This window comes from Ictalurus furcatus, chromosome 4 (genome assembly GCF_023375685.1).
Source record: "Ictalurus furcatus strain D&B chromosome 4, Billie_1.0, whole genome shotgun sequence".
NCBI lineage: Eukaryota > Metazoa > Chordata > Actinopteri > Siluriformes > Ictaluridae > Ictalurus > Ictalurus furcatus.
The window spans coordinates 32,801,340-32,815,941 of record NC_071258.1 but is presented as its reverse complement, the minus strand read 5'-3'; the positions used below and the strand labels follow the sequence as shown (position 1 = coordinate 32,815,941).

Here is a 14,602-nt window from a genome sequence, read left to right as displayed (position 1 = left end):
AAAAGACATTGTGCATTATGTTAGCTGATGACCACATTTGTGTTCTTAATTCACAGATTTTTGAGGTGATATCTTGCAAAGTAATCACCTTTGCTACCAAAAGAGCAAAACACATTCACCTTCAAATTATAAGCTGTTTTACAAAAGACGCATTTGTTTAATTAATTTTTTTAATTATTAGAGAAATTAATACAAAATGGTTCCATAAAAAGTACTGCAAAACTGTATTTACTGGAATTCATAACAGGGTACATCTTTTCACATTCAGGTAAACTATAACATGTGCTTTAAATAGGTTAGAGCTAAATCACTTAATCGAGAGCTAAATCACTTAATAGATGCTTTACCTATAACTTGCTTTTTAGTATTCTTCTCTGGTTTCAGTATAATTACATAACACTTTGGGAGAAATATGCAGAATAGTAAACCAAAAGTGGAGGCCAATATAGCAAAGATCTCCACAGCTACAGTGAATTTTCCGGGAGAACTGACATAAGCTGGAATAAAGGTGATCCAAACTGCACAGAATATGAGCATGCTGAATGTGATGAATTTGGCTTCATTGAAATTGTCAGGCAGCTTCCGGGCCAGAAAAGCCAAAATGAAACATAAAAGTGCCAAAAGTCCTATATAACCCAGCACGGCCCAAAAACCTATAGCTGAGCCTACATTACATTCTAATATAATCTTTTCCTTGTAGTAGTTCATATTCTTGTAGGGGAAAGGAGGGGAAATTGTTAACCAAATCACACAAATCATGACCTGTACAAGAGTGAAGGCAAGTACACTGAGTCTTTGCTGTAGAGGCCCAAACCATTTCATGACATTACTACCTGGAACTGTAGCCCTGAAGGCCATTAGCACAACTAATGTTTTCCCCAGAACACAGGAGATGGAGAGGACGAAGGTGATCCCAAATACTGTGTGGCGCAGCATACAGGACCACTCAGAGGGCCGTCCAATGAAAGTTAGTGAACAAAGGAAACACAGAGTCAGGGAAAAAAGCAACAGGAAGCTTAGTTCTGAATTATTTGCTTTGACAATTGGTGTGTCCTTGTATGTAAAGAAAATTATAGCAATGGCGATGGTGAAAGACACTCCTAGCAAAGAAAACAACACAAGAATGATTCCCATTAATTCCTCAAATGACAGGAATTCCACCAGCTTTAAGATACAGTTATCTTTCCTGTCATTAGACCACAGTTCAGGTGGACACTTGATGCAAGTAATAGAGTCTAGAGAAAAAGAAAATAAATATGATCTTAGCTATTATGTTAACCATTCTATTATGTTTATAGGCCTGCTTCCCTTTTTATAAAACTCCATTTAACCCTTCTTTTTCATGCAGTAATTAAACAAATTGTTCTTTATTATACCTGTTGTATTACTGATTTCCCCCTCTGCACATGGTATACAGTCATAGCAGCAGATCGGTCTGCCTTTCTGCACAGCCTTCCTTGTGCCAGGGAAACAACTTTCACTACACACAGAGACTGGCACCTGAAAAGCACAGTTTGTTGTATTAATTTAGTGGCCATAAACTATTATATATTATTGTACATAATCTGTTGATATTGCATTGCTGTATTGTACCTGTGGTTTACTGTGGGCCCAGGCTATACTGATATTGTTAAATGACAGCTGGTGTGTTTGTAAAGAAGCATCATAGAAACCCACTTTAACAAACACTGTTTTGCCATCCTTGCCTTGCTGCCAGTTCAGCAAATCATACCTCGCTGCTGGGTCTCCATTCTCATCAAAGAATACATCCTCTCCCATGGTAGTGGTGAAATGGAGTTTCTTCAACTCATTGACAACCTAAATAAAGCATTACAACCTATGAAGTAACATTTATTTATGTATTTAGTTAGTTAGTTAGTTAGTTAGTTTTTGTTTAACCGGGCTATATCTTTACACTTACATGCCATGGTTGATGGTTATCTGCAAGGTTTGTGCACACAATAGCACCTTCTTTTCCACTGTCCCCCTTTGAACAGCCATAACTATGATGCAGGGCATAAGCCACTGCATACACAGCCTTATATACATTATTTGCGATTTGTAACTCTGAGACATCTGTATATTGGTTCTGCACTTCACTGAGTTTTTCATTGCCTTTACACATGTCTTTGAGTTCAGAATTTTCTCTTGTGGGTAGTTTACATTCAAATATTGTCTCCCACAACTTTTTGTAAAGATCTACATCAGAAGCTGGGTTAAGCGTGGCCAGAAATTCCCCTAGGCCATTGATTTTAGCTTTTGGGATAGCAAAACCCATGGATCCTTTCAGAATAGTCTGCCATTCAGTAGTAGCAATGTTCATGTCAGAGATCCAGGACTCACTTCCAATCCACTGAAAACCAGTGATGTTCTGCAAGGCCAGTTCCTTTAGAAGAACCTCCATATCAGAGTATGAGATAAAAGCTACAATAACTTTGGAGGTTGCAGTCTTAATGATCTGAACTATTCTCAGGATCTTTTCTCTGGGGTCTGTCCTGAAGAATGCCTCAGAAAATTCAACACAAACTCCCTCTTCTTTGGCTGCACTAATAAAGGTGTTCATACCATTGTTCCCATAGTCATTATCACTGCATAGGGCACCTACCCATGTCCAGCCAAAATACCGGACCAACTTAGCCAAAGCTCTGCTTTGGTAGTGATCACTGGGAACAGTTCTGAAGAAAGATGGGTATTTCTTCCTGTCACTTAGGCATGCACATGTTGCAAAGTGACTGATCTGTAATACATACATTTTGTTATTAACATGCAAAAATAAAAAAAAGAAACAATTTATAGACTGTAACATTTTATGTAATTGTATCTCACTTTATAACCATCAATAGAAATGGCAAATGCACTCATTTCAGTATTTAAAAAAAAAGTGATGAGATAATGTAAACATATATATTAGATTATCACAGTTGCTTTTAATTATATATATATATATATATATATATATATATATATATATATATATATATATAGAGAGAGAGAGAGAGAGAGAGAGAGAGAGAGAGAGAGAGAGAGAGGTAGATAGATAGATAGATAGATAGATAGACAAAGAATTTACCACAGGTATATGCAAAGGTCCTATGGTAGCAGAGATGGCAATTGTTGGGGTGGATGATGTTTCTGCTATGATTGCTTGAACTGTTGCAGAATTGGAACAAGACATTAAAGTTGTATTTTCTTCATGGCCATTAATTAAGGACAATGAGGCTCTTATGGCCATTTCTACTGAGCCGCAAGAATCATAGATTTTATAACCCAGTTTGACACCAGGAAGAACATCATTTCGGTTGTTGATTTCCTCGATGGCAAACACCATTGTTTGTGCATTTTGAAATTCTCGGAGGCTCAAACTACATAAAGCAAGCAAGTAAGTAAGCAACAAATGTATTTTACGTGAACGCTATTAAAACTCATAAGGAACTTATAATTTATGTCTAAACATTATGACATGTATTATAAATATTATAATAAATGTGATAATAAATAATAATTTTCCTATGCTCCTTTTTATAATTCAGTGTATTAAATGTATGGGTCTTTCCACCCACAAACATTTTAACTTTTTCTTTTATCAGTTCTTTTTGTATTCCCCCCCTTGTTAGCTCACCTCTTGCAGTTGGGTTGCTGTGGCCCTGATGTGAAGGCATGTACTGTCTGTTCCCAGCTGTTGTGGAAGGAAAATATTCCACCAATCATTACATCCCCATCTCTGCTGAGCTGAGGAGGATTGAGCATCCCTCCTAAGCTACATGGAAGATTAGCACTTCTTACCACAGTGAACAGAAGGCATGTGAGCAGGAACTTCATTGTCACCCTTCAGAAAACACCTTGACCTCTGAGCTTTTATATAATAATTTTGGCTCACAAAATGATTAGAACGAGGGGGAGGGCTTTAACTGCAGCTGCATTACCACATTATGTTCGGTTGCCTATTAAAGAAGCACACATTTGTATTGCATTACATTGTTGCACATATTTGTTTAACATGGTGTACACAGTAAAGTGTACACAATTAATATTATTGTAAAATTTGTATGTATTTGAGCCAAATCACCAGTAAACATCAATTCACAAAAACAAACAAACAAACAAACAAAAAACATTAATTGGACAGTGATAGGTATTGTTTCAGCTTTGTATTCTAACAGTTTGTGCCTTGTTCATCAAAGTTGGATAGTCATGAGACACTATTATGTCTGTGTCAGACACATTAAACCATTGTACAACATCAAAATGAGATGTGATATTAGTGCAAATTATGAATCAGCTGAAAGAACACTGAAAAAAAATAATCAAACACTGAAAAGCAGATGATAACACTTTACTGTAAGGTCCACAGACTATTAATACTTATTACATGCCTTCATAATGATGAATTAATCCCTGCACTAATCCTAAGTGCATCAGGAAATAATGGAGCATATAAATTAACAGAGTCAAGTCAAAAGGTCAGAGCACGAGGGTCACTGTAAGATACTTGAGCCCGGGGTGGAACGTATATCCAGGTTGTAATATCGCATGAATTTGTGCGGCATAGACCACCCCGCCGCAGCACATACATCCTGTAAGGGTACCCCTTTGGACAAAGCCTTTGAGGAGGTGACCCCCCTAGTGGAACGAGCCCTCATGCCCAGAGGCATAGCGAGACCGCATGCCTCATAAACAATAGAAAGAAAGAAAGAAAGAAAGAAAGAAAGAAAGATAGAAAGAAAGAATTTCAGTGCTTGAAATAAGGCCCGCGTTCCTAGGCAATTTATATGCCACTCCAGATGAGGGCCTCTCCAAATACTGTGAGCTGGACAGCCATCTAAGACCGTGCCCCAGCCCTTGAGGGAGGCGTCTCTCATTACTGTCTTGCAATAAGGAGATGCCTCTAGAGTGTGAACCAAGGTTAGAAATCGGGGTCACCTCAAAATTCTCAGAGCACGTAGGCATTGTCACGTGACATTGATTACTCTCAGGGGTTTCATCCTTGGACTTGGACTTTTCAGCCACCACTGAAATGGTCTCATGTGCAATAGGCCCAATGGTATGAAGTTGGCTGTTGCTGCTGCCATAAGCCCCAACAGTCTCTCATAGAGACTGGAGGGGATGCCCAGATCCAGCTTTATCTTGCTCATTGTTGATAGGATTGACCCTACACATGTTGAGGATAGAAATGCCCTTATCGTAGTAGAATCCCATATAACCCCTAGAAAAGTCCTCCTCTGCACTGGAGAAAGCATACTTTTCTTGAGCTTCAACCTGATCCCCAACCTTGTCTTCCTCTGACAGGGTGATATTTGGAATGTGGAAATATGTGCAAATATGTGTCTTTTATATCTATCGTCACACCCCAGTCCTCAAACTGAATCTGTGGAACGATAAGTTTGAGCATCAGCATCTTGAACCTGTATGTCCAAAGAGTACGGTTCAGATGATGCAGATCTAAAATTGGCCACATATTACCATCTTTTTTGCAGACCAGGAAATAACAGCTGTAAAAACCTCCATCCCTCAGGGAACAGGGAACATGTTGTATGGCCCCTTTGTCCAAGAGGGATCCTACTTCCTGCAGGCTCTGCTCTGTGCTGACTATTGTGGTGAGCACACCTTTGAACCGGGGGGGTCGATCTCTGAACTGGACCCGGTATCCCTTTTCTATGGTAGACAGAACTCAGGGAGACACATTTGTCAAAAGTTCCGACGCTGACAGATGTTCTTTAGTGAAGTTGACTTTTCCACATTCTATTTGAGGGAAAGCATCAGATTTTTGTTGCCCTGTGACAGCTTGTTGACCAGAAAAGACTGAAAACTTGGGACAGCCTTGGCTAGGGGAGGCCATACAGTAGTACTGGGGGATAACTGCCCTAACAACCTCATGTCCCCTGATACGTTCCTCCAGGGCCCCTCAGGACTGCTCCTCCTTCGTCTGCTTGACCTTTATGGCCATTCTTAGATCAGGCCTATTAGCAGGCTGCAAGTGTGGCGCCTTAGTACCCCTGGCTCTCCATGGGAGGAGGCGGGCCACCACACTCGCTTTCTGTGCCTCCCTCACTCTAGCACTGGCCCGGGCTCCACTCGTGGATGCCCGGGCGAACTCGACATGATGGGGCTGAATGCCACCATATGTCGAGCTCACTCAGCAGGTCTGCTTTACATGGCTTTACATGGCTTGGATGGCAAAGCCGACCCCCCTAAATTACATGTCGTCGATGGAGAGGGGTAGCTCGCAAGCGCATCCTCTACCTTCAGCATAGCTAGCTGTGCCGTTCATTACCCATGATGGCCGAATAGTCCAACATCGCGGGGTTATAAATACGACTTATGTATGGTTTTCCCTAGAAGCGTGATATTTCGTCATGAACTTCTGAAAAAATGGAAAGTTTTGTGCGGTGTGAGGGAGATGGGGAGGAAAAAGCTCATCCAGCCTTAGTAATCACTTCAAGCAGCTCATTATATGCTTGAGAATTGTTCTCCATTTTTGGCACACCCTTCTGGCTCCTCAGAGTCAGAGAAGAATTTTTTTGTGGAAGGAGGAAGGAGGAGTGGAAGGAGGAGTTGTGATGCGAGCTCCAAAATCCAGCGGAGAGCTGGACCTGGAAGTCAGAGCTCCTCTTCCAGATCCATATGAGAGCCCCAGGACCCAGATCCTTGAAGCTCTGAAACCCAACTCGCTTTGGCCGAGAAGAGAGCGAGCTGCAAGTGGAGCTGCCTAATTGTAAGGTGTTCTTAATGCGCACAGTCAGACCTCTCCAGGGCTGCCCTGGCATGCTCCAACCCTAGACACTTCACACAGAAAGTGTGTCCGTCCTCCCTGTGAAATGGGAGCAAGAGATGACACACTTCCTGAATTTTCTCTCACTTATACTTTTCTCTTTTTTTAAAGAGATTTTTCTTTCTTTTTTTTTTTGAAAAGATAGAGAGGATGTGAAGAGTCTTTTTGCGAGCATTACACAAACAACCAACATGCAGTCTCGCTGAAGATAATAAGGCTGACAGCGCGGTACACAGGTGCCGTTTTTATATCACGTGACGCGCTTAATTTCCACGTCACCTGATCACGGCAGGCCTATAAATAGGCATGATGTTTCACAAGCTTCAGATACCAGTCATGCACGAGGGCACTTCCCACAGCGTAAAGCTTATGCAACGTTGAGTTTCCTTTGAAAGGGAACATGGCTTATATACAACTGCTCATTAAACCCAAAAGTCAATCAGGTACAGACAGCCATGTGAGATGTTGCAGTGGCTGATGGGAATTTTACTTTCAGGTTCATTCCAGTATATCCACAACACTAATCATATATGAATAGCAATTATTTAATAATATTAACAATCGATAACAGATGACTGATTATTATATGAATAGCCATTATTTAATAATAATAACATTTAATATACATATTTATTCATTAATAACATGAATTCCCATGTTAATGACTGCTCAGATAGTACAAGTATCATTTTATGGTGATAACAAGAGTTTACAGCTAATTAAAACTATTGGATGTTTCTCACATCTTATGTTCAAGAGAGAACTTCTCCCACTCTGTTTTTAAAAGTGTCAGCAGCACAAAGGGACAAAGAACTGTTGAATTCACAATCACCAATGCCAATGTTTGGGCTTTGTTGAGAGGGCTGGCAGTGCCCATTTCTTGTTCACTTCTGCAATTGCCCTTTTTGGTCAGATCTGATAGGAGAGCAGCTACAGAGGAAATGTGATGTTACATTTCCCATAATACCCTGGCATTTTTTTTTTCTAAATGTAAGCACCATTCATAGTGCTTACAGGACCATCCAGTGGTGGACCAGATGTTCAGCATCTGGCCGTATGAATAGATGATGACATTGTTCAGGTAGGCTGTAGCATATTGGTATGGGCAGAACACAAAGTGCATCAAGCCCTGCAAAATCCCACACAGCCTGCCACTGAGCTTCTAGGATATGATTAGACCGTATCCTTGTATTGTCTCTCAAGTTCCTTTAATTTCTGCCACTGGCAGATACTTTAACCAAATATGAATACGTTATTTGGCTTGAACAAATAATGCATTATAAATGAATGTGGATACAAATTTAGTATTTTTTGCACTCCTTTTCCTGTATGTGCTAACCTCCGACACGTGTCCTTTTACTATTGGTTGATTTTTTTTCAGATTTGTTCTGGATGTGATGTACAATATCTGTTCAATGGTTCTATTATTTCAAATCAATTCAGTAAAGTGGAAATATTTTGATGAGTAGTCCACAGCTGCCTTGATCAACAGGAAAGTCAGAATCAGAATCACTGGCAGCTCCCAGGTATTTAATTGGTTAATCAATTCATTAGAAAAGGTACAAATTTAATTGATTAAATAATTAGAAGAATTTTAATCAGCCAGTCAAGATATTACTTAATTTACTATTTTATTAGTGACATATTCTCATTAAAGTGTATCAGGAAAAATTTGTTCAAATATTATTTAATTATTAAATTTGCAATCCCTGACATTCCTGAATACATATTTTTGCTTTGAAGTTATACTATTCCCTGATAGCATGTATCACTGTGCCATTAAAAAAAGAGTCTTGGAATACAGATCAGTTGTGTTTATTAAGGTATTTATCTTTATTTATCTTTTATATTTATATTTCCCATTATTTGTTTTTTAGTGTTCATTTCAGGCCTCAGTAAAATTACATAGCATTTTGGTGCAAAGATACAGAATAGTAAACTGTAACTTGATGCTAAAATGGCAAATATTTCAACCGCTACAGTGAATTTTCCAGGTGAGCTGACATAAGCTGGGATAAAGGTGATCCAAACTGCACAGAATATGAGCATGCTGAATGTGATAAATTTCGCCTCATTAAAATGATCAGGTAGTTTTCGAGCCACAAAAGCCAAAACAAAGCATAGACTGGCAAGAAAACCTATATAACCCAATACAGCCCAGAAACCGACAGCTGAACCCAAATTACACTCTAACAATATTTTTTCTTGGTAATAATTCATATTCATATAAGGGAAGGGGGGTGATATCGTTAACCAAAGTGCACAAATTAGAACCTGTATGAGAGTGAAGGCAAAAACACTGAGTCTCTGCTGTAGAGGGCCAAACCATTTCATAACATTGCTTCCTGGACGTGTAGCCCCGAAGGCCATTAACACAACTATGGTTTTCCCTAAAACACAGGAGATGCAGAGGACAAATGTAATTCCAAAAGCTGTGTGGCGCAGCATGCAGGACCACTCAGAAGGCTGACCAATGAAGGTAAGTGAAGAAAGGAAACAGAGAGTCAGAGAAAAGAGGAGTAGAAAGCTTAGCCCAGAGTTGTTGGCCCTAACAATAGGAGTATTTTTATTGTAGTAGAAAATAAGTATAGTTAGAATAGTAAACAACACCCCAACCAAACAAAAAAATGCAAGCAATATTCCCATTATATCCTTGTATGATAGGAATTCAACTTCTTTTGGAACACAGGCATCTCCTCTTGTGTTTGACCAATATTGCACTGGGCATTTCAGGCAGTTAAGGGAATCTAAATGGGAAATATGAACACATTTGCAGACATTTAATAGTGCTATGTCATCATTATATTGATCAGACCTTACCATTTGTATAAAATCGTGGTTTTGAATGATTGCCGTATTCTTTATTGTACTTTATTACCTGTTGTGTTGCTAATTTCTCCTGGTGCACATTGTATACAGTCAAAACAACAGGCAGGTCTCCCTTTCTGAACAGCTCTTCTAGTGCCTGGGGTACAACTCTCACTGCATACAGACAGTGGTACCTTCATATCACAGGTAAAAACAAATAAGCTTAACTTTTCTAGACAGCTGATTGTAGGAGATTCAACATTCAAAAAGGTTTGTGTGACAGGAAATACCATTCTGCTTCCTCCTTTCCAGACAATTTCAGCTCCATTCAAAGTAAGCTGTTGGTCTTTAGGCAAAGATGCGTCATAGTAGCCAACTGTTACTACTGTTGCGGTGCCTTTAGAGAACTTTTGCAGATTGATTAACTCATATTTTGCTGGTGAATCTCCATCCTTGCTGAAAAAAACATTTTCTCTGTGATCTGTAGTGAAATTTACATTCTGCAAGGAATATAGTACCTTGAAGACACAAGTTGTATAAAAAAAACATTACCGTCACAGTTACAAATTACCATTAGACTGTTCTATTAATTTCATTTTCTGTTTATGTTTGAAATAGATTCTTGTAACCTGCCTCACCTCCCAAGGCTGTATTTGGGAAAGATCTGTACACTTTGAATTAGAAAATGAAGGTTTGCTCTGCTTACATGAAACTAAATTGTGTAGTGCATGTCCCACTGCATATACAGCTTTATAGACATTGTAAGTGAATCTCAGATCTGAGATATCAGTAAAAGAGTTTTTTACATCTTTTAAATGCTCAGAGCCATTACAGCTCCTCAAGCCTTCCTTGGGACTCAGTGAGCAGTTAAAGACACTTTCCCAAAAATCTTTAACAAACATGCTGTTGGGGAATTGTGAAGGATTCACTTGCTCTAAAAAAGGGCCCAATTCAGGGATTGTAACTCTGGGCACAGTGAACCCGATGGAGCCAATTAAAGACATATGTCCTAAGCTTTCTGTGAGGGAGTTGTCTGTGATCCAGGCATCACTGCCAATCCACTGAAGTCCTGTAATATTCTGCTTGTGTAACTCCTCCACCAAAATCTTAATCTCTCTGTGAGACATGAATGCAATTATTACTTTCGATGTGGATTGTTTGATGATGTCCACTATTTGGAGTATTTTTTGGTGTGGACTAGTGATCTCAAAAGCTGCAGAATACTCGATACACACACCTTCTTCGTGGGCTGCCGTTATAAACATGGCAATGCCATTCAGGCCATAGTCATTTTCGTTGCTTATGGCTCCTACCCAGGTCCAGCCAAAGCTTTTGACCAATTGAGCCAGTGCTCTGCTCTGGTAATAATCACTGGGAATTGTTCTGAAGAAGGAGGGGAAATGTTTTCTGTTGCTTAGGCAAGCACAGGTTGCAAAGTGACTGATCTGTTGTAACAGAAAAGTACATGATATATCTCTTCAAATGAAAAAAGAACTATAGTATACTGTGTCCTTAAGTAATTAGTGACATTAACATTTTAGAATTAATAAATGTTATTTAAAAGAAACATTATTATTATTATTATTATTATTATTATTATTATTATTATTATTATTATTATTATCTTACCACTGGTATATGGAACTGTCCAACAGTCCTTGCAATGGCTATTGTTGGTGTTGACCCAGAATGTCCAATAATGGCTTGGGCTGTTTGGGATTTGCACTTTTCATTTATTGTTGAGTTTATATTAAGACTCACCAAAGCTAATGAAGATCTAAGTACATCCATAGATCCACAGTTATTGTATATTCTGTATCCCAAAGAAACTCCAGGCAAAATGTTGGGATTTTTGTTTATTTCTTCCACAGCAAATATCATTGTCTGTGCAAACTGGAATTCTCTGAAATTAAAACTTAGGGGAAAAAATGTTCATTAGGAATTATTTCAGTCAAAAGATAAGCATATAACTAACAAATTGATATTTTTCTTCACCATTGTATTATTAAAACATGGAACGTTTTAGTATAAACATATACATACTCACGGCATGGACGCACTTTTGGCATGCTCCTAAAAATGTCTATGTATCCATCTTGTCCAGTGCGAAATGAGAAAATACCTCCAATGATGAGATCTCCATCAACATGAAGTTCAGGCTGCTCCATGTGACTGTGTAGCCTGCAGACAGGCTCTTGTGCCTGAGAAGGCAAAACAATTAAAAACAGCTGAAAGAGAAGCATGACAGCTCAGGTAATGGTTTCTTCACCCTACTGACCCCAGAATTTATGCACAATGAGAAACTCAGAAAATACTTTAAATATTATGCTAGCCCACGTGACATTACTTCCTCAAGAGAAATAGAACATGTTTGAACAAGTTACTAATTCAATTTATCACTTATATGATCCATATATACTTCATTTACCGCCATTGTAAATCACTAAATTACTAAAAATCAACAAATTTTTATGTATTTTGTATACAAATTTTGTTATAGTTGTTTATTTTATGACTTCAGCATTATTGATTTCCAAACATTACTTTTTCAACAAAAAAATCAGTTGTAAAGAAAAATGTATGTATATCAAAATAGAAAGTAACACAGAACATAATTCATCAACTTTCAAACAAAGAAAAAAGTTGTATGCATTAAGAAAAGCGTACAAAAAATACTGTTTTGTTTAGTTTTAGTTTTTTAGTTTTAGGTTTTATTCGGTTTTTATTGCTGTTTACTGCTCTCTATAGGTCTTAATCATACAGCGGGGGAAAGAAGTATTGAACACGTCAACATTTTTTCAGTAAATATATTTTCACTATTAAGGTAGAAATAAAAAGGATATTCACATGAAATTTTCACCAAACTTTGGTATTAACTCAAGAAATCCAAACACATAAAGACATCCAAACATTAAAGTCCATAAATGAAGTTGTGTGTAATAAAGGGGAATGACAGAGGAAAAAAATATTGAACATGCTAATTCAAATTTATTTAATGCTTAGTGCAGAAGCGTTTGTTTGTAATGACAGCTTTAAGATGCTTACTGTGGGAAGAAATTAATCGACCGCAGTATTGAGGTGTGATTTTTGCCGATTTTTCTAAACATATTGTCTTTAAATCTTGTTCAATTGGATTCAAGTCAGGTGATTGACTGGGCCATTCTAACACCTTCATTTATTTTCTCTGAATCCAATTAAGAGTTTCCTTTGCTGTATGCTTTGGACCATTGTTCTGCTGGAAGCTCCACCCACGTCTCATCGTCATGATCCTAGAGGATGGCTGCAAATTCTTCTCAAGAAACTCTCAGTAAAGGGCTCCGTTCATCATTCCTTCAATTATTTGTCTTCCAGTACCATGCGATGAAAAACAGCCTCACACCATGATGCTTCCACCTCCAAACTTCACTGTTGGTATAGTGTTTTTATGGCGATGTGCAGTGCCATTTCTTCTCCAAACATGGTGTGGTCTCTGATGTCTCCCACTGCTCACTATCTCTCCACACTGGTGGAACCTTCTGTCCAATGTAGCAATAGATATTGGTACCCAAGAACACATTGACAGGGTGTACATTCCACAATGCATGGTGGAATAGGGTGTGTTTGATCTTGGAAGACAAAATGATAATTTGCTTCAGGGTGATACCCAGTTTCTCCATGAATGCTTTCCATACCTGTGAAGTAAATTGATAGCCCCTACCAACACTATATATTTCTTATGGTATGTCAAAAAATCTGAATGTTGGAGCAGCTTTTATGTACTTTAAAATTTCAGGGCAGTTCAGGCAGTCTGGCGTCACAAAGGGCTTGTTTGTTTTTTCCTCAATTTTCCAGCAAAACCCTGTTCACACCGGAATGTATTTTGCAGCATGAAAAATGGTCCATTTAATGTCCCAATGGCTGTCTATGGGAGTGTTCACACCCAGGCATAAAACACGTGGCATCAAAGCGTCAACTTTTTTAACTTTGAGGGGTTAGTTGTTTTTTTTTGACGCACCGCTTTAAAAACTGGCCAACCAATGAGATTCACGGTTTTGTTCACGTACCCGGAGCTGTTAAAGTTTCATAAAAGTATGACTTGATGGTGCTCAAGTACAAAACTGTCTTGCAGACGAAAAAGAGAGTGCATAAAGCTGCGACACTGTGCGATCTTTGATAGTCCTTTGCAACTGTTGCTTGTCAGACTGTACAAACTGTACTGTATGATCCCCGCTGTAAACCATGTCACTCTGTAGGATCTTAGTTGTCATTAATGTCAGACTCTATGACAATTAAGACTCAAAAAAGGACACACACAAGAAGACTCATATGGAGTAGGAGAAGCCACACCATAGGACTGTGCCTCAAATGTTCTGACACTGCCAGAATTTAATCAGAAGAAAAATTTGATCACAACGGCCATTAATTGACTGTCAGGGAACATGTCAAACTAGCGATCAAAGACAATAGAGTGTCAGAGTGAGAAATGCTTCCATCATCTCTGAGAACGATGTGAGGAAGTCTTTCAGGACAGTGAACACCAGGAAGGCAGCAGAACCAGACAATATCTCAGGTTGGGTCCTTAGTGCCTGCTAGCAGTTAGCACCAGTGATCATGGAGATATTCAAACTCTCCCTGGCACAGTTAGTAATCCCTATATGCTTCAGAATGTCCATTATTGCTCCTGTCCCAAAGAAACCCCAGACAGCCTGCCTCAACGACTATCGCCCAGTAGCCCTGACCTCAGTTCCTATGAAGTGCTTTGAATGGCTGGTCAGAGACTTCATCACCTCTTCATTACCAGACACCCAGGACTCATCACAGTTCACATACTGTTCCAATCATGCTACCAAGGATGCCATCACACACCTTCAACACACTGCCCTGAGCTATCTGAACATCATGAAAGGAAATTATGTTAAAATGTTTTTTGTTGACTACAGTTCAGCATTTAAAACTATAATTCCCTCAAAATTCACCACCAAGTTGGAGGACCTAGGACCTAGCCCATCCCGGTTTCAGGGGCTCTCCAACTTCCTGACAGACAAA

General features: G+C 38.9%; 2 protein-coding genes across 2 annotated transcripts; both read right to left on the bottom strand.

Moving 5' to 3' along the window:
• Positions 1-327: 327 nt before the first annotated feature.
• LOC128606330 (extracellular calcium-sensing receptor-like) lies at positions 328-3,856 on the bottom strand. The gene is made up of 6 exons (XM_053622365.1): positions 3,620-3,856; positions 3,071-3,362; positions 1,922-2,737; positions 1,594-1,818; positions 1,377-1,500; positions 328-1,235 (listed from the first exon to the last, which is right to left on the bottom strand). The coding sequence occupies exons 1-6, from the start codon at positions 3,817-3,819 to the stop codon at positions 328-330; spliced, it is 2,565 nt and encodes an 854-aa protein (XP_053478340.1). The 5' UTR covers positions 3,820-3,856.
• Positions 3,857-8,588: 4,732 nt separating this feature from the next.
• Positions 8,589-9,888, bottom strand: LOC128607048 (extracellular calcium-sensing receptor-like). The gene is made up of 2 exons (XM_053623667.1): positions 9,648-9,888; positions 8,589-9,516 (listed from the first exon to the last, which is right to left on the bottom strand). The coding sequence occupies exons 1-2, from the start codon at positions 9,868-9,870 to the stop codon at positions 8,603-8,605; spliced, it is 1,137 nt and encodes a 378-aa protein (XP_053479642.1). The 5' UTR covers positions 9,871-9,888; the 3' UTR covers positions 8,589-8,602.
• Between the last annotated feature and the right edge of the window lie 4,714 nt (positions 9,889-14,602).